This window comes from Bombina bombina, chromosome 8 (assembly GCF_027579735.1).
Source record: "Bombina bombina isolate aBomBom1 chromosome 8, aBomBom1.pri, whole genome shotgun sequence".
NCBI classification, from domain to species: domain Eukaryota; kingdom Metazoa; phylum Chordata; class Amphibia; order Anura; family Bombinatoridae; genus Bombina; species Bombina bombina.
This window is the reverse complement of record NC_069506.1, coordinates 118,533,040-118,553,510: the sequence shown is the minus strand read 5'-3', so window position 1 is coordinate 118,553,510 and position 20,471 is coordinate 118,533,040. Positions and strand designations below refer to the sequence as shown.

At 38.9% G+C, this 20,471-nt stretch overlaps 1 protein-coding gene across 2 annotated transcripts in view; it reads left to right on the top strand.

The window, feature by feature from the left end:
- LOC128638532 (Golgi integral membrane protein 4) overlaps positions 1 to 20,471 on the top strand; it is a 465,870-nt gene that overhangs the window by 403,994 nt on the left and 41,405 nt on the right. For both annotated transcript variants that reach the window (XM_053690536.1, XM_053690535.1), the window contains 3 exons: positions 2,125 to 2,192; positions 8,494 to 8,643; positions 18,148 to 18,219. In XM_053690536.1, coding sequence (XP_053546511.1) covers positions 2,125 to 2,192; positions 8,494 to 8,643; positions 18,148 to 18,219 — 290 coding nt within the window. The remainder of the gene's footprint in view (positions 1 to 2,124; positions 2,193 to 8,493; positions 8,644 to 18,147; positions 18,220 to 20,471) is intronic.

The following is a 20,471-nucleotide window of genomic DNA, read 5'->3' as shown; positions in this document are numbered from 1 at the left end:
ATATATATATAGTAAAACAACCTTGGGGACAAATAGGAGATGTTTTGAAACATGTAAATAATAAACATAAGGCTATTTCACTCATTGTCCCACAGCTACATTTGAAGTGTGTGTATTTGAGCACCTATAATCTGACACACATTTTACACTGATCACTGCAGATAAAGCAGGCACAATGCACACTTGTTTTGTGTGACCTGCACTGGGGAAACCAAGGAATTCCCAATTTGCTTCTTTATCTGTGGCTGCCAGGATATAAAGCACAATAGGGAAGGGATACTACTCTCACACATACATATACGGCTGTGTTTTCACAAAATTACTTCTGCCTTCCCTCTCACTGACTGTTAGCTTCTCCCAGCACTTCCTGCAGAGGTCTGATGATGTCATCATCTCACTTCAGCTCTGTAGTAAGTGGGCTAGCAGGAGGAGGGGCATTGCAAGCCCTAGGTTAACTGTGAGAGCACCAGCAGGGAAATGCAACTTTATTTGTTATCTGGTTGTAAATAGAGGAGAGTAGAGAGATTAGCTGGGCCCTCCAGTGGCGGATCTCCAGGGTCCAGTGGCTGCAAATGGTTGATGCGACATTTGGGACCCTGGACGTTCCGTCACTTTAAAAAAAAAAAAAAATTTTAATCACTTCTTTTGCCCTGGGGGGCACAGCATTCCATTTGGGGGGGGGCATTGCCCCCCAAAGCCCCCCCTTAGAGCCGACCCTGCTCAGGTGGCAAGACCACACTCCATCTGTGGCAGGGAAGGTGAATTGGGGAACCCGCTGCATAATGAGGCGATACAGTTTGATCAACAGACCATCTCTGAATACCTCCATTTGCCGCAAGATTCCCCAAAGACTACTCCCCTGCCACTGCGCCTATGAGACAGGCCCCTAATTCACCACAGTTAGCTATCTGTTAATGTGGTCCACCAGCATTTGCCAGCAGGACACCAGCCAGTTTTGTGGATAGTTGAAGCTCTTAAGGGGTGCATGGGCAGTCTTATTCAGCGATGACCAACTAACCATCTTCTGTGCCAAATGGTCACTGTTCTCCTTGTGACCTCTCCACTTTACTTTTCTTCATCTTATTCCATCTAAGGTTACCTGCCCAGTCAACACTCTTGTCCTGTGACAGCCCATCCCCTCTAGCCTTGGGAGCTGGCTTCGGCTCCCACCCCTTTTGTTGCAGCCACAGGAGTCCAATTCTTAAAACATTCCCCTCCCATTCTGGTCAGTGCACTTTTTTTCTTCTGTGTTTTTTATTTTCACTCAGCTCAGGAATGTCCCAAAAGTCATTTACTTGTGCAAGGGTTAAATAAATATGCGAGCAATAGTACACCAATAAAGTGCATTTCTTATGCTCCTATATGCCCCATTAATTAAAAAAACAGTTGTAATTTGTTTATGGCCTTGTCTTGGCATTTTGTCCTTCCTTCCCCTCTGTGTGACTGAGAGCTCTACAATCTGGCGGAAGTGTGAATGGACCAGTGTTTAATGTCCTTTAAAGGAACAGTTTACCCAAAAAGTCACCCCTTTAATTTGTTCCCAATGATCCACTTTACCTGCTGGAGTGTATTAAATTCTTTACAAGTATTACCATTACCCTTATATTGGCATTTGAAATAGTTTATTTAGCCTGTGGTATCCCCACCCATCCTGAACGTTTTTGGCCTCAAGGCTAAGCTGTGTTAACACAGCCAGAAGAAGAAATTACACTCCCAGTGGGTTATAGAAGAGATAAGGTAATAAAATGTTAATTTTCCATTGTTCTCTCCAAGTATTGGTGATTGGTTTATGGACAGATAAAAGATAAAGAAGCAGGTATATGTACACAATGTAATAAAGTAATGAGATCTGATTATACCTACAAGCTTTAACCCATTTTATTAGGTTGTGGCTTCAAAACACAAAATCAGCTAATTCATATACACAAATAAGCCTTAAAAAGCATTTTCTTTCTATTAATATATTTTTTATTCTTTGCCTATTCTGGCTTTCTTGCTTGATAAACTAAAGATAACTAATGTGAATGAGGGTTATAATGGACAAGCATACGTGGTGTCTTATCGAGTCTTCATGTAAGGGATAAAAAAAAACACAAAATGAATAATTGATTCATCTTCTTGCAGATGCTGGTATGATTGACAGAGAAGATGACCTGCAGTCTCAAAAGCAGCATACAGTACAGGAATCAGTGGTGAGAATCAGCTATTACAATGCAGCTCCCGGCTTCCACTTACACCCAGCAACTCTGCATCACTAATTCCAGGCTCATTGATATTCTGCTGATACGTGACCTGTAGCATGAGGCAGTGCATTTTAATCCTGCAGATGGTATTCAAGAGTGTGCTATGATTTATAATCATATTTTTTATGCTGCTTTAGTTTTTCCCTGTCTTTTAAGAGTAAGAGGACTTCTAGTAAGCAATAAAAATAATATTCTAAAAAAGTCATCCTCATTTAAAAGCTGTAGATCCTATTTTTCATCATTCTGTACATTATTTGTGCCTGTGATATTTGTTTTTTTATTGTAAAGAACATATTTTGAAAATGGCTAGCAATTTTATAGTGAGGTTTGAGTTAAAGGGACACTGTGCTCAGGCAGCTGATAAGAGTTAATTGTATTAAGAAATGTTTTGGACTCTCTCCCAGCCCCCACTTGGTGTTTGTTTTCTGCTGCTGCCTCTTAAAGTGATATTAAACCCAATTTTTTTTCCTTCATGATTCAGAAAGAACAGGCAATTTTAAGCAACTTTCCAGTTTACTACTATTATAATTTTTTCTTCATTCTCTTGCAATCTTTATTTAAAAACCAGAAATGTAAAGCGTAGGAGCCGGCCCATTTTAAGTTCAGCACCCTAGATAGTGCTTGCTTATTGGTGACTACATTCAGCCAACCAATTACCAAGCGTAACCCAGGTTCTGAACCAAAAATGAGCCAGCTCCTAAGCTTTACATTCTTGATTTTTAAATAAAGTTAGCAAGCAAACAAAAAATTGATAATAGGAGTAAATTAGAAAATTGCTTAAAATTACATGCTCTATCTAAATCCTTAAATAAATATTTTGGATTTAATATTCCTTTAACGTAGCTTTTCTATAACCGAAACTGTTGTGTTGAAATTTTCAATAAAGGCTTCAACAGACAAAAGCAGCCATTTTAAATAATAAAATAACAGTAAAGGATCAATTTAGAAATACTTTTATTTTGAAATATTTTTATTTAGGTTTTTGTACATACATACATAAAACAAAACAAATAATAGTCTAATAAATCCAACATTACTTATGCTCAACTCTTACTTGTAAAGTAGTTAAATATAAAAATAAAAGAAAAATAAAAAGAAAAACATTTTTATGTCTTTTATTGCTCTCTATTTATGGCATGATCTGCCTTTCCGCATGTCCTGCTCTCCCCCCCCCTTCTAGAGGCCTCATGGTAGTGAATGTATGGTTCCCATTGCAACAAGTATGCGTCCCTATTATTTAGGGTTTCAGCTACTGCAGTTGCTTTCTCAAAGTGGTAAGATATTTTTTGCTTTACCCTATCAAAACTGGGTGGGGTACTTTTCCAAAATTGGGCTACACTCAGCCTAACTATAGTGCAAATCCACATAATTAGTCTGTTGTTATGTTTGGTGAATTCCCCAATCGGGAAGTGGAGTAAGGCCTGTTCCATAGTTAAAGTAACCCTCTTCTGGAAGATCTCGCTAATGAGGTTAGAGGTATGATCCCAGATTTCTTTTGCGTGTCTACAACTCCACCACATATGGGAGTAGGTCCCTGTTTCTCCACACCCTCTGTAACACAGTTTAGTTAGTGGGTCAGTCCCCCCTCCCGATCTAGCCGGATAAAGGTACCACCTAAAGGCCACTTTGATATAATTTTCCTTGAGTGTTGCGTTTTGTGAGAATGATAACCCACCCCTAAGATTTTCCGTCCACTGTTCGATTGACCACGTTTTCCCCGTGTCCTGTTCCCATTTTAACATGAGGTGAGATTTGTCAGCTGTCGGTGGCCGGTTGAGGATTTTATATAGGGTTGAGATGCCTCCCCTTATATGATGGGTCGATAGACCTAATGTTTCAAGTGTAGTGCAGGGTGGGGATTTTTCATTACCCATTATCTGTTGAACCCTAGATTTCAATTGTAGGTAATGGTACCAAATATGTTTATCCTCAGGGTCAAGGGCTTGGTATTGATCATAGGTCATCAGTGACCCTTCTTTATATGCATCTGCTATCCTATATAACCCCCTGTTGCTCCATTTCTGTTGTGTAGCTGTATCAATAAGAGAATGTGGAGTTATCAGAGGGGTTATTTTTGATTTTTTTACTGAGTAGAGGAAATTTTAAATTTAGTTTTTTCCATATGTATATAGTATGTTGAATTGCGATGTATTCATATTTTTTATGTGTCGTAGTGTTATGTGGAGTCCATAATAAGTTAGATATTGGGAAAATGTTTAGGACCTTAGATTCAATATGGACCCATTGTGGTATGTTACTGGTGATGAACCACTTTAAGGTTTGCGCCATACGGGCTGAATAATAGTATGGGATTAGGTTTGGTAATCCCACCCCTCCCCCCTTCCTGTCAGTGCACATAATTTTTTTATTAATCCTTGCCCTTTTGCCCTGCCATATAAAATGAAGAATGTCCTTCTGAAGTTTGTGCAGTTCTGTGAGTGGTAGTGTTATTGGGAGAGAGCGGAATAAGTACAGTAGTTTGGGAAGTAAAGACATCTTTATAGATATAATTCTGCCATATAGGGATAGTTTCAGTTTCATCCACTTCGCTAACAGCTCTCTAGCATATGAAAATATTGGTGAATAATTTAGGTGATAAAGGGAATGTATATTGCTGGATAGATTAATTCCAAGGTATTTGATGGACTTTTTTGGCCAGCTAAATGAAAAATTTAGTTTCATTAATTTTTTAGAAATACTTTTATACAAGATAATCTTACCAGATTACTTAACAATCTAATATGAACTTTGCATATAAAAGGTATATTAGCAGAGATAGAATGTATCCCTCCAAAGTGGTACAGTTTAGTTTAATCCTTTGAGTGCTAATGACGGCTCTGAGCCGTCACAGAGTTTCTCACTCTGGTGCTAATGATGGCTCAGAGCCGTCATGAGCACTCTCCCACCTTGAGGGAGATCTGGGGCTCCTAACCGTCCTACCCCGGAGATCATTGCTTGTAGAGTGACAGACATCGGCGGGGCTTCACATGATGTGCGGTAACGTCACGCGCAACAACCTGATGTCACTGCGCAACTTTATTTATACTTAATGTTAAGTATAGGAGGAGGGGGCATGCTGCTTAGAAGCCTATATCTCAGTCATCTAAGCAGCTACAGACCCCCAAGACCCACTGTTGGAAAGGGAATTGTCTAACCTTCCCAACAGTGTAAGTCTTAGGCGACTGTTAAAAAAAAAAAAAAAGTTAAAAAATGTTTTTTCAAAAATTAAAAAAACCTTAGAAAATATTAGCACCCAGGTGGGAAAGTGCTTAGCACTCAAAGGGTTAACAACGACTTAGGCTTGTATTTCTGAGCTACCTTGTAGTATTACATTCTCTCTCTTCCCAGCCGTCTTTTGCATTAATTGAATGTGACTTGCCCTTCCATACAAACAATCTAAACTTGTCATCGCAGGAGTAAGGAAATCTATTTTATATGTCTGTTGACAAAACTTTTTCCTAGGCGACGACTGCCCTTTAAGATGTGATGACTTAGTGGAAGACCCTGTTAGCATAAATACATTCTCCGGTGTCTGTCTCAGAACGGAGAGGTTTCAGTTATAATGAGTGCCTTCACCATTTTAGCATGTAACTCACATCTTCATAAATATTTCATAGAATATGTAATAGTGCTCATTTAATTCAAATATACCTACAAATGTGTATATTCAGAGAAGATTTTTTTTTAGACTATTTTTGCAGTTCATTATTTTTGTATCTTTATACCTGTAAATTTTAAAGGGACACTAAACCCAATTTATTCATGTAATGATTCAGATAGAGCATGCAATTTTTAGCAACTTTCTAATTTACTCCTATTATCATTTTTTCTTTGTTCTCTTGCTATCTTTATTTAAAACGCAGGAATGTAAAGCTTAGGATCTGGCCCATTTTTGGTTCAGAACCTGGGTTAAGCTTGCTTATTGGTGGCAAATATGGTCTGGCTCCTAAGCTTACATTGTTGCTTTTCAAGTAACGATACCAAGAGTACGAAGAAAATGTGATATTAGGAGTAGATTAGAAAGTTGCTTAAAGGGACAGTAAACACCAGAATTTGTGTTGTTTAAAAAGGTAGATAATCCCTTTATTACCCATTCCCCAGTTTTGCACAACCAACACATTTATAATAATACACGTTTTACCTCTGTAATTACCTTGTATCTAAGTCTCTGCAAACTGCCCCCTTATTTCAGTTCTTTTGACTGAATCAGTCAATCAGTGCTTGCTCTTAGGAGCTTCACGTGCCGGAGCTCAATGTTATCTATATGAAACACATGAACTAACGCCCTCTAGTGGTGAAAAACTGTCAAAATGCTTTCCGATTAGAGGCAGCCTTCAAAGTCTAAGAAATTAGCACATGAACCTCCTAGATTTAGCTTTCAACTAAGAATACCAAGAGAACAAAGCAAAATTGGTAATAAAAGTAAATTGGAAAGTTGTTTAAAATTACATGCCCTATTTAAATCATGAAAGATTTTTGGTGACTTTACTGTCCCTTTAAAATTGCATGCTCTATCTGAATCATTAAATAAATAAATTGGGTTTAGTGTCCCTTTAAGTAAGTGTAAGATTTAAATCTAACACTGCTGTGGTGTGATCCCATAAATTAATCTAATCTAATTTACTTTTCTTTTTGCTGTATTAATGACATTGTATATCTGTAAGCTTTACAGTGATTACATAAACGCTGTTGGCACTGGCTATCTGTCCGGACCTGTTGTTTTCTTTTTGTTTACAGTGATTACAGTTTGGTTCATCATCAAGGTTGGAAATTTCTATTAGTCCACCAGTCCTAAATGAATAGGAAAAACAGTGAATGAGTAAAAAAATAAAATTACTTTTTCCCTTTCTTTAAAGGGACATGAGACCCAAAAAAATTTCATGATTCAGACAGACCATACAATATTAAACAACTTTCCAATTTACTTCTTTTATCTAATTTTCTTGTTGTCCTTTGTTGAACAAGTAGCAATGTTCTACTGGTAGCTATCTGAACGCATTCGGGTAGCCAATGACAGCTCGCAACTATGTGCAGGCACCAATCAGCAGCTAGCTCTCCGTAGTACGTTGCTTTCCAACAAAGGAAACCAAAAGAATGAAGTAAATTAGATAATAGAAGTAAATTGGAAAGTTGTTTAAAATTGTATTCTCTACCTGAATCATAATAGAAAAAATGTGGCATTAAATGCCCATTTAACATTGAGAGGGCTAGTAACTATCTGCACCCTGGATAGCGCTTGCTTATTGGTAGCTACATTTCGCCACCAATCAGCAAGCGCTACCCAGGTGCTGAACCAAAAATGGGCCAGCTCCTAAACTTGAATTATTGCTTTTCAAATAAAGATAGCAAAACTACGAAGAAAATTTTATAATAGAACATTAGAAAGCTGCTTAAAATTGCATGCTCTATCTGAATCATGAAAGAAAAAAATTGGGTTTAGTGTCCCTTTAACCAATGAGGTTATGCAGACTTTTGACATGAGCAACTTGCTTTAGCCCCATTTACCTGTGTGTTCTTTGTACTTGATTGATTCTGTGCAATAGGTAATAAAATCTGTTAAATACTTTATATTTAAAAAAAAGTGTAAGGTTAAAAACTTCTAATGTTGAGTGCTTTCAAGATAAATGGCTGTCATTTCCATATTAAAGGGATGATGGGAGATTTCTGGCATAAGTTTTGATATGTAGTAAATGTATTCTATCGTCTGTTTACTGCAAAAATGAGTTGAAGGTCAAATGTATGATTGATTATGACAGCATATAGATAAGTCATGCCTATGTTGTCTATGTTATGCATAGTACGTGCAGTAAATATCTGCTCAAGCTAAATATGATTAAAACTACTTTCCTTATTAATGAGCTAGTCGATGTGAAGTGCACTGGGTAATTTTCAATTGTGCTAAAAGCAGGATTAATGCTTATGTGATGCTTAGGGCAGACCTTGTTGGAATATATACTTCACTGTTTACACCAAAATGTAATTAAAGGGATATGAAACCCATTTTTTTTTTCTTCTTTCATGATTCAGATAGAGGATGCCATTTTAAGCTTTCTAATTTACTCCTATTATCAAATTTTCTTTGTTCTTTTGGTATCTTTGTTTTTGAAAAGGCAGGAATGTAAGCTTAGAAGCCAGCCCATTTTTGGTTCAGCACCCTGGGTAGCCTTTGCTGATTGGTGGCTACATTTAGCCTACAACATGCTTCCGCTATCACCTACACTTTACTTAAATAGAACTCATTTATTTTTAGATTTCAGATGATGTTGCTGATCCAGCCAAAGACCCCAATAATCAGGGGGAGGATGAGTTTGAAGAGGCTGAAATAGATAGACCAGATTTTTATGAAAAAAATGATGATGACAAAGAAAATGTCCTGCATGTGCCAGTCCAGAATATGGAGGTAAGTTTTATCCACAGGTTTAAACTACTTAAAAGGACATTAAATGGTTAAATGTATTTTCATTATTTAGTTTGTCCCCTTTTCATGTAATTTAGCTCTGAAAATTGAGCAATTTCTAATACTTGAAATGCCCCCTGCTGACTTATCAAGGCTAACTCTGCTACATATCTATACTTAATTAGCTTTATCAGATAACAACTGCAAAACCGTGCATTTTATATTAACTTCCTGACAGGGGATAGCTTTGTTTTCTGCAGACTAAAACCGACTGGCTCCTCCAAATAAGGTAAATGGTGGGTGGAGTTTGACTTGGCTGATATGTTATTCTATACAACTGTCCCTTTAATAGGACAGAAAACCCCAAATACAGAACATACAATTTAAAACAGCTTTTCAATTTATTTCTGTTATCAAATGTTTTTCGTTTTCTTGTTATCCTTTGTTGAAAAGTAGGGATTTAAAGGGACACTAAACTCAATTTTTTTCTTTAATGATTCAGAGCATGTAATTTTAAGCAACTTTCTATTTTTCTCCAATTTTTGGTTGAGAACCTGGGTTATGTTTGCTTTATTGGTGGCTACCTTTAGCAAACCAATAGGCAAGCGCTAACCAGGGTGCTGAACCGAAAACCGGCTGGCTCTTAAGCTTTATATTCCTACTTTTCTTCATAAATGGAAAGAGTCCACAACTGCATTCATTACTTTTGGGAATTCAGAACCTGGCCACCAGGGGGAGGCAAAGACACCCCAGTCAAAGGCTTAAATACCTCCCCCACTTCCCTCATCCCCCAGTCATTCTTTGCCTTTCGTCCCAGGAGGTTGGCAGAGAAGTGTCAGAAGTTTTCGATAGTCTCTTATGGAGGGTAGTACTCTTCGGCATGGGACTGGAGTTTTAAGTAGTCCTGTCAGCCTCTCAGTGAGAGCATGAGTGAAAGTTAGAGTCCGGAGATGCAGGGAGAGTCTTTCTGCGAAACCATCCCGACTCATATTAACAGCTCCACAAACAATCAGCGTTGATGAGTTTCGCTGCCTGCTTTCTTCTCTCAACTCCAGTGGCAGAGGCTACGCTACTATCTGTCAAATTTGAAGGGCCGTGTTCCTGTTCCATGGCGTAGATTCCAGTAAGATCACTTCATTTTACTTTCTCATGAATGTATTGTATTACTTATGTTTTTCCCGAGAGGCTACCACCTTGCGGGACTAACTATAACTCAGGGTCTCAGTGAGGCTCCTTTTGTATCTTGGAATCAAGGGTTAATATCTACTAAGGGGGGTTATTGAACAGGGTTTTTTTTTTTAATCATGTTTGTTATGTGATTCGACCTGCTTATGTGTAGTGTTACTTTGGCTTGAGGCCTTGTGGAACATAACGGCCTTGGTAGTGACGCGGCTTTTACGGTCGGGCGCACTTTTTTTTGGCTGTACAGCCTACCTTGTGACCGGGCGTGGTCACGTTTTTGCCTCTCCAGTTCCGCATTCCTGACCGTGTGGCGATGGAAAGATTCTGGCCGTCTGGTGATAGGAGGTGGTGAGTGCTCCAGCCAATGAGGGTGTAAGGTGCCATTTAGATTTATTTGTCTAATTTAGTCCAAACTTTTGGTATTCATTCCTATTAACCCCTTAATGACAACTGACGTACCAGGTACGTCATGCATTAACAAGTAGTTAATGACAATGGACGTACCTGGTACGTCAGTTGTCTAGGAGAGTGCTGGAAGCGATCAGAATCGCTTCCAGCAGCTCTCAGGGTATTGCAGTGATGCCTCCATATGGAGGCATCCTGCAATACCTTTTTAGAAGACTCCGATGCAGAGAGGGCCACTCTGTGGCCCTCTCTGCACCGGTAGTTCGTTGGTGGGTGGGAGCGCAACAGGGAGGTGGGTGGGCGGCCCATCGCTACCCGGCATCCGGTTCCTAGAAGTGCAATGTGCACGCCTGGTGCCGGGAGCGCGCGTGCGCGCGCATTAGCTGGCCACTGACACCAATGAGGGAAGAGGGGGGGGGGGGAATATATATATTTTTTAAATCATATAAAAGGATCTGGGAGGGGGAGGGGGGTAGGGGTATTGTGGGGGGCTGCTACACTACAGAAAAACCCCCAAAAAAGAAAAAAAGCAGAAAATACTTATATGTTTTTGTGCAAATTGGGTACTGGCAGACAGCTGCCAGTACCCAAGATGGCCGCAATTAGATAGGGGAGAGGGTTAGAGAGCTGGGGGGGGGGGGATCATGGAGGTTGGGGCTAAGGCAGGAGTCCATCACAGCTAAAATATTTTATTTTTTTTATAAAAAAAAAACTCCTTTTATTTAGTACTGGCAGACTTTCTGCCAGTACTTAAGATGGCGGGGACAGTTGTGGGGTGGGGGAGGGAAGAGAGCTGTTTGGGAGGGATCAGGGGGTGGGATGTGTCAGGTGGGAGGCTGATCTCTACCCTAAAGCTAAAATTAACCCTGCAAGCTCCCTACAACCTACCTAATTAACCCCTTCACTGCTGGGCATAATTTACGTGTGATGCGCAGCAGCATTTAGCAGCCTTCTAATTACAAAAAAGCAATGCCAAAGCCATATAAGTCTGCTATTTCTGAACAAAGGGGATCCCAAAGAAGCTTTTACAACAATTTGTGCCATAATAGCACAAGCTGTTTGTAAATAATTTCAGTGAGAAACCTAAAATTGTGAAAAATGTAAATTTTTTTTTTTATTTGCTCGCATTTGGCGGTGAAATGGTGGAATAAAATATACCAAAATGTACCTAGATCAATACTTTGGGTTGTCTTCTAACAAAAAATATATACATGTCAAGGGATATTCAGGTATTCCTGACAGATATCAGGGTTCCAATGTAACTAGCGCTAATTTTGAAAAAAAGTGGTTTGGAAATAGCGAAGTGCTACTTGTATTTATGGCCCTATAACTTGCAAAAAAAGCTAAGAACATGTAAACATTGGGTATTTCTAAACTCAGGACAAAATTTAGAAACTATTTAGCATGGGTGTTTTTTGGTGATTGTAGATGTGTAACAGATTTTGGGGGTCAAAGTTAGAAAAAGTGTGTTTTTTCCATTTTTTCCTCATATTTTATTATTTTTTTTTAGTACATTATAAGATATGATGAAAATAATGGTATCTTTAGAAAGTCCATTTAATGGCGAGAAAAACGGTATATAATATGTGTGGGTACAGTAAATGAGTAAGAGGAAATTTACAGCTAAACACAAACACTGCAGAAATGTAAAAATAGCCATTGTCATTAAGGGTAAGAAAATTGAAAAATGGTCCGGTCATTAAGGGGTTAATGGAGGACTCTGATGTTGAGATTCAAGTGGTCTTTAATTCAGATTCTACTTATTGTGACGAATACGAACCAGCCCAGATGACGCATGACAGTCGGTTATGTTCCAAAGGCCGCTCTAGTGAGCCCAATTCCTCAGGACAGGGGAATCAAGGGGTCGCTGAGCCATCCGCCTCTGGGGATTCTGTCCCTCAAGTGGCGAATTCCCTACCACTTTCTGTTGCTACACGTGCGGGTGATTATGCTTATCCTTCCCTGGAGGGTGGTTTGTTCCCTCCGGAGGTTGCGGCACGTTTCCATATCCAAATTCTTATGGTGTTGGCACATCTACAGCTTCCAGATGTCTGCTTAAGATTGTGTTCGTGTTCTGTCAACCCAGGTTCTCTAGGCATGGGATGACCCGTTTAGTTATTTGGGGGAGCGACTGGTCCTGAGGCTCCGGTGGAGGTATGCTATGCTTTTCGGCACAGACTGGCGCGCCTTTGTGTTCTGCTACGGCACATTCTGGCATTGTTGGAGGATCTCAACCTTAATAGATATAGGGGTTCTGGGTCTTCCTTTCCGAATAGCTCTCAGAATTAATTATAGGGGGATGAAGTAATATTCTTATAATCTGATTTGAGTATCTTTTCCTATCCTGAACTTGGTCGGACAGGGTTCCGTTGGGCTGGTCCTACGGGTCTGCCTGTTGTCATTGGGCTTTAACCTACGGGTTGTCTTTTTCTTTTCTTGTAATCCGGTTAGGATGTTTTTTATTTAATTTTACTAGCTCATGTTTTGTTTTATTTTCCTTCGGGAATTTTCTCTTCTGGAATCGATACTCACATTTTCATGATCGTATTAGTTACTTCTACGGAAGTTGTTCTGGGGACGCATTAGTCCTCTGTTTGTCGTTTATTCTCCCTTCCTGGGGGTGTGTATCTCAGCCTTGCAAGTAAGGGCTGAGGTTAAACCCCTTATGGCTTTAATGCCTAAATTTGGTCACGTGGCGTCTGTCTGCCTGGCTGGTCCAGTTTTGGCGCTGTGTGCTTGCATTACTGTTTGTGTTTGTTTATTATCTTGTTTTTACAAGTTTCAACTAAGCATTCTGTAAGGACTTGCGGGTCCGTGGGGCATGGGGGACTGGTTCAGTCCTCATCGGCTCCAAACTGGTTGCTTAGGACTCGGTGGAGTTTCAGTCCGTCCATTCTGTAGGTTTCCAATTCTTCATGATTGAGTGTTTTTCCTTCCCCGTGTGGGTTGAGGATTGGAGGTTTTGGACCTCTTTGCAGCTGGTCTTGCCTTCCTAGGGCTATTGGACTTGTTCCTTTTTTGGGGACTCTTCCTTAGGGTTGAGTTCTCTGGTCTGGGTATATTTTCTCCTTAGCGGTTGAGGCCGCCATATGGGAGGGACTTGCGTACTCCTTTTTCTGGGGGTTTGCGTTCCTTATTAATGGCTATTTTTCTTATCCTAGCTATATCTAGGGGTTGTTTCCGGGATAGGGATGCAATGCATTCACCTTCCCTGGATGTTGTCCTCTGGGTTGGTACTCTGAGGAGATTTTGAGGTCTAGCCTTATTGACTCGCTCTTCGGGTGACTTTGTCCCTGATGTTTTCTCCTCGGTTATGGAAGTGTGGGTATTGTAGCTTGTTAATCTTCTTGGTTCTGGCATGCCCTATTGCTCTTTGGAGTTGGACTTCTGTACAGGGTGTTCTCTTCCCCTTGGGTTGGGTTTTTTGTGTGAGTCTTCAACCCGTTCTACGGGTTGGTCTTACTTACTTACCCGGTGTATAGTGTTCCCTGGGGTATTGTTTGTCTACACAATTTTGGGGCTCAGGCTTCTTTTAGGAAATTTTTATTTTTCTATGTCTGGTCCGGAAGCCTTTATTCTCCAGGGAACGTGGACTATTTCGTATGGTCTTGCTAGTTGTGCTGCTAGTAGTTGGGCCAGGAACTCTGTGTGCTTAGGCTCCTTGCGGCCTGTCTTGTTCTTAAGGGTATGTGCTTTCCTTTTGGAGAGTTCCATTTTCATGTTCATCAGCTTTTCAGATTTTCATTCAGCTCTACTTCCGGCTTGACCTTGTGAGCATGTGCGCAGGGTGGACAGGTTGTCCTGTTAAGAGGGTGATTCTCTTTCTGGGATTGTTCCTTTGTGTCTGTGATTTTGCAGTTTCCATTCTGGACCACATAGTTCAGCTTATCTTTATAGGTTCTCCTTTGGAGTGGCCTTTGTGGGTGCTATGTGGAGTCTGCCATAGAGTGTCGGGCTAGATTCATAAGATTTCTGTCTTTTTTACTTATCTCTATGGGGATCTTCCTTGAAGTATCTGTCTGTAGGTGCTTTTGGAAGGTTTCTGAGCTCTGTTGGGGTGTCTGGGGTCATCCTTTTCCGCCCTTTCTTTCTATGGCGGCTGGTGGTTGGGGCCCTTCTGTTTCCTTGTATTTTAGTCCTGTTGCTTGGGCTGGTCCGGTGTGGACTAGGATCTGAGATGAGCGGTGTCTCCTCGGTTTGTGGAGGTCTGGAGAGCCTTTGTTTGAGGTTCTTGACTTCTTTTTGCCCAGCTATGATTGTTGGCCTTGGGGCCTTGTATATCCTGAGTGTACCCACTAGTTGGTGGATGTTACTCTATCTTCGGCTACTTTTTACTTGCCTGCAAGTGTTTCCTTTTTTTTTTCTTGGTATGACTGCTGCGTTTGGTGCGCAGAGGCTGCTTCTCTGTGGTTATTGCACATGTTGGTGAGAATATTTTGATATTCTGAGTTACTGGCGACCTGGGACTCATTTATTTGAGGCAATTGCTCTGATTTTTTTCAGAGAAGTTTGCTTCTCTGTTCTGTTTCCGATCCAACCTTGTGGTTCAGTGCTGTCGGGGTCTGGGCGTTGCCTTCCCTGGTTTCAGGAAGCATTGTGGGGGAATTCTTGTTATTGCTCCATATCCTCTCCTTTTGGGAGTTTTCCATTGTCTCCCTTTCTATGAAGGGGTGTGTGGTTGAGGTTCGTCCATTGGGCGATGGTATCTTCTGGAGGAGTGTTGGCTCAGTTGCGTCTGTTTGCGGGCTCTAGTTCGGCTTGTGGACTATCTGTGGGTCGGGTCAGTGTCCTTGGGGCCGTGTTTACTTTTTCAAATGTTTCTGGCTTCGGACGAAGCAGAATTTTTTCTCGGGTTGTGGTTTCAGGTTTGGTGCCTTCAGAATGGGCCGCCTCTTGTACCCTCCCGTTTTAGCATTCAGTATCCTCTATAGCTTGGGTATTGTTTTCCCAAAAGTAATTAATGCAGCTGTGGACTCTTTCCATCTGAAGAAAAGAAAATTATCAGGTAAGCATAATTTATGTTTTTTTAAATAAAGATAGCAAGAGAACGAAGAAAATCGATAATAGGAGTAAATTAGAAAGTTGCTTAAAATTGCAACAATGTTATTCATTAGCAAGAACACTAGATGGTCGCACTATTTCTTGTCATGTAGTACTCCAGACTTGTGCCTGCTACCTCCCTAGATATCTCTTCAACAAAGAATAACAAGAGAATGAACCAAATTTGATAATAGAAGTAAATTGGAAACTTTTTAAACTTTTTTTATAATGTTTCTTTCTATATGAAGTCACCTTATTCTTGACAAACACAAACAGAATTTGCAATATTAAAGGGACATGAAACCTAAAAAATGATTTAGACAGAACATATAATTTTAAACAACTTTCCAATTTACTTCTATTATTTAATTTGCTTCCTTCTCTTGTTATTCTTTGCTGAAAGGTTTATCTAGGAAAGCTCAGGAGCAGCAAACTAGGTTCTAGCTGCTGATTGGTGGCTGCATATTTATGCCGATTGTCATTGGCTCACCCATGTGTTCAGTTAGAAACCAGTAGTGCATTGCTGCTCCTTCAACAAATGATAACAGGAGTATGAAACAAATTTGATAATAGAAGTAAACTAGAAAGTTGTTTAAAATTGTATGTTCTACCTAAATCACAAGAGAAAAAAATTGGGTTTCATGTCCCTTTAAGTAATAAGCTTTGGGACTATTTTTTTGCCTAACACAGGACATTGCTCATGATGGTAATTTTGAGCATGTAGTGACACCGGTATGGCCTGATGTTGTATATTATAGCTCCAAGAGTGATCCCTTGTCAGTGACTTTAAAAAAAAAAAAAAGGCTGATGAGGATAAATTCTGTAATATAATAGTACTCAGAGAACCTTACCAGACCCAAAGTAAAGAACATTTAGATAACGTGGCAAAAGAAATTCCATCAGTTGTTTCCCAAACTTGGTTTATTTTTGTCTTTAATGGTCTGGACATAGTGTTTAATCAGCTGAACATGTGTCTTGATGAAACATGATTTTATTTGCTGTACAGTCAATGACAAATCTTAAATATTCACAATGGGCTATAAGTCAGCAGTTTAAAATGTAGCGTGTCTGGACCAAGAACCAGATCTTGCACTGCAATGCTGGTACAAGGCTGACAAAAAGCTCATAACATGGGAAACAAGATTTCTCAATAGTTTTATGAAGAGGTAAGATTACCTTCTTATTCAATGGGGGATTTGACTATCCAATCCAAAGGATAAAATCATTTTTATATACTGAAAAGACATCATATATAACAAAAGGTGGCAATATCGTCTGAGCTTAGAAAGGTGTAAAAATGGAAAATAAGTCAAACTCACACATGTCCTCTTAATCGTGTATAAAATGTATTTTAAACCTTGTAATCATCAGGCCTGATTTTAAATTTAGTTATCTGAATGAAAAATGTCCATATTTGCTTTTGTTCTTTTGGTATTCTTTGTTGAAGAGCAGGCTTAGGAGCAGCACTATTGGGAGCTAGTTAAACTGGTGAGCCAATGACAAGATGCACATTTGAAGTCACCAGTCCGCAGTTAGGTACCAATAAGGCAAAGCTGCTTCTGAGCCTAGGTATGCTTTTTAACAAAGGATACCAAGAGAACAAAGCAAAATTCACAGTAGAAGTAAATTAAAAAAATATATATAAAATTGCATGTCCTATCTAAATAATAAAAGTTAAAGTGATGATAAACTCTCCCGTTATTAAAATCAGATCCTGAGTGTTAGTGATATTTTAAATGAAGATGCACTGTAACTTACTTTTTAATATAGATAGGAAATTCAAATTCCCAGTGCTCTGCCGCCCACTTTAAAAGTCAATTTTTCTGTTAACTAAAGATTTGAATTGTTGTACAATCAGTGCTCTCCCCATATAGCACTTTTGTTGTACCTAGAGTGCTGATTGGACAACAATTCAATCCTTTAGCTCACAGAAAAATTTACTTTTAAAGTGGACAGCGGAGCGTGGGGAATTTGAATTTCATATCTATATTAAAGGGACAGTCTACACCAACATTTTTATTGTTTAAACAGATAGATAATCCCTTTATTACCCATTCCCCAGTTTTGCATAACTAGCAAAGTTATATTAATACGTTTTACCTCTGTGATTACCTTGTATCTAAGCCTCTGCAGACTGCCCCCTTATCTCAGTGCTTGTGACTGACATGAGGTTTAGCTAATCAGTGCAGACTCCTAAATATCTCCACGGGAGGGAGCACAATGTTATCTATATGACACACATGAACTAGTACTGTCTAACTGTGAAAAACTTTAAAAATGCTCTGAGCTAAGAGGTGGTTTTCAACTGTTTAGAAATCAGTTTGAGCCTACCTAGGTTTAGCTTTTCAAAAATACCACCAAGGGAACAAAGCAAATTTGATGATAAAAGTAAATTGGAAAGTAGTTTAAAATTGCATGGCCTATCTGAATCATGGAAGTTTAATTTTGACTAGACTGTCCCTTTAAGAAGTAAGTTATAGTGCAACTTCGTTACAACTGATGAAAGAAACTCCATCTAAAATATCACTAACATTCCAGATCTGGTTTTTAAAAAGGGGAAGAGTTTAGCATCACTTTAATTTTAACTTTACTGATCATGTAAACGTTTTCAGGGGATTAAAATAATGAATTTAATGCCCCTTTTAATGCGTTCCCTCCTTCGCTTTTTGTTTCTTTTTTTAATGAATAATATTTGCAACAGATACCAAATATTACACCCTCAGCTGCATTGAATATTCTTCTGCTTAATGAGTATAAGAACCATTCCTGTTGATGAACTATAAATTATGTTGGCATTGTGAGAAATGCTGCCAGTGAGCTGGCACAAAACAACTGAATGTGACTTTATTATTTACAAACTATTCATTATTTATGTTTCAGGAGGCCAAGGTGGCTCAAAAGTCCAGGGAAGAGGCAGAAGAACAGTACCAAGAAGACCAAGAGCAGGACATTGTATGTATGAATGAATGCAGGAAGTCTTGCACTTAAAGGGACACTAAACCCATTTTTTTTCTTTCATGATTCAGATAGAGCAGGCAATTTTAAGCAACTTTCTAATTTACTCCTATTATCAATTTTTCTTTGTTCTCTTACTATCTTTATTTAAAAAGCAGGAATGTGATACATAGGAGCCGTCCCATTTTTGACTGAGAACCTGGGTTATGCTTGCTAATTGGTGGGTAAATGTCAGCCTCTAATAAGCAAGCGCTATCCATGGTGCTGAACCTAAAATGGCCTGGTTGCTAAGATTTAGATTCCTGCTTTTAAAATAAAGATAGCAAGAGAACGAAGAAAAATTGATAATAGGAGTAAATTAGAAAATTATTTAAAATTTCATGCTCTACCTGAATCATGAAAGAAAAAAATTTGGATTCAGTGTCCCTTTAATAAGCGCTGTTAGAAAAGTGTCACTTTGGCATTGAATCTCCCATTTATTTTATGAATGTATCTTATTTTTATACACTTTTTTTATCTGTCTCACCTTATTGAAAACATATGTATAACATTAATTTCAATGCAGTGTTTACCCCATGTCTCCAACCTGATGACAATACTTTGTCACCACTCAAGGGAGCGCTAATATACACTGAATATATATAGTGCTAGATCACTCCTATAATGTCAACAGATTACAAAATACAACAAAAATATAGTGTATATATAGTGTGATAAAATATACAAAATGATATAACTTATCAGTCCATAGGTGAATCAATCGCTGAAAAAAGTGTTGTCCATTTGGACTTGCTTCCAATGGTCTTTTATTCTTGAATTCACGGCAGCTCCTTCCCAAATAGAAGAGGTTAACTGGAATCTGTGATGGTATAAAACAAACACACAGAAAGGCGCCTTCTACTGTAATAAAGTACAGATGGTGTACAAATATGTGATAGCAGATGTTCAGGTAGTCACAAGTGTGGCAGCACTCACTTGTGCTTAGTAGTGCATACTGGAATCTCACAGTGTCCAAGCTCACTGTTCTTTTCCCACAGGTCTCAGTCTAGGCTGTAGACTCCAACCGCAAACAAACATGGACAGGCTCTCAGTCAAGTGATATGTTTTAAAATCACTTTTATTAAAACAATGGTCTTTAAAAGCACAGTGTATATATATATATCACTGTGTATTAAAATGCAACTAGTTTCTCAGCTAGCTTGCTGTTTCCTCAGGCATTTGTACACCATCTGTACTTTATTACACTAGGAGGCGCCCTTCTGTGTGTTTGTTTTGTACCATCACAGATTCCAGTTTACCCTATGTCTACAAATGAAATCCTCTTATTCAAGATATAAAGTGGCTGCGGTTTAAACCACTCCCATAATATTTAATAGATGTAGGGACCTTTAATTCCCCTTTTAATGTTTCTATAGTATTTTTATACCCACAAATCAGTTTTAATTTCTTTTAACCCTAAAACACTAAAGTTAAAGGGACACTGAACCCAAATTGTTTCATTTGTAATTCAGAAAGAGCATGCAATTTTAAGCAACTTTCTAATTTGCTCCTATTATCAATTTTTCTTCATTATGTTGCTATCTTTATTTGAAAAAGAAGGCATCTAAGCTTTTTTTTGGTTTCAGTACTCTGGACAGCACTTTTTTATTGGTGGATGAATTTATCCACCAATCAGCAAGGACATCCCAGGTTGTTCACCAAAAATGGGCCGGCATCTAAACTTACATTTGTGCATTTCAAATAAAGATACCAAGAGAATGAAGAAAATTTGATAATAGGAGTAAATTAGAAAGTAGCTTAAAATTCCATGCTCTATCTGAATCACGAAAGAAAAAAATTGAGTACAGTGTCCCTTTAAGATGAAACTTTCACAGCTCAGAAAGCATGCATTTTTTATTTATAAAAAAAAAAACCACCTTTCTAATTTACTTTACATCAGTGTTTCTCAACCGCAGTCCTCAAGTACCGCCAACAGTCGAGGTTTTTATTATAGCTGAACTAGAGCACAGGTGAAATAATCAGCTGATTGGTGAGAGCAGTAACCATGGTTACTGATCAGCTGATTATTTCACCTGTGCTCTAGTTCAGATATAATGAAAACCTGGAGAATTGGGAATACTTGATGACCGTGGTTGAGAAACACTGCTTTACATTATCAACATGTGCACACTTTCTCCTACTGAGCATGTGTAACAGTATATAAACATATGCGTTTTGTGACGTCGCTTTCCATGCAGGCTTTAGTTCTT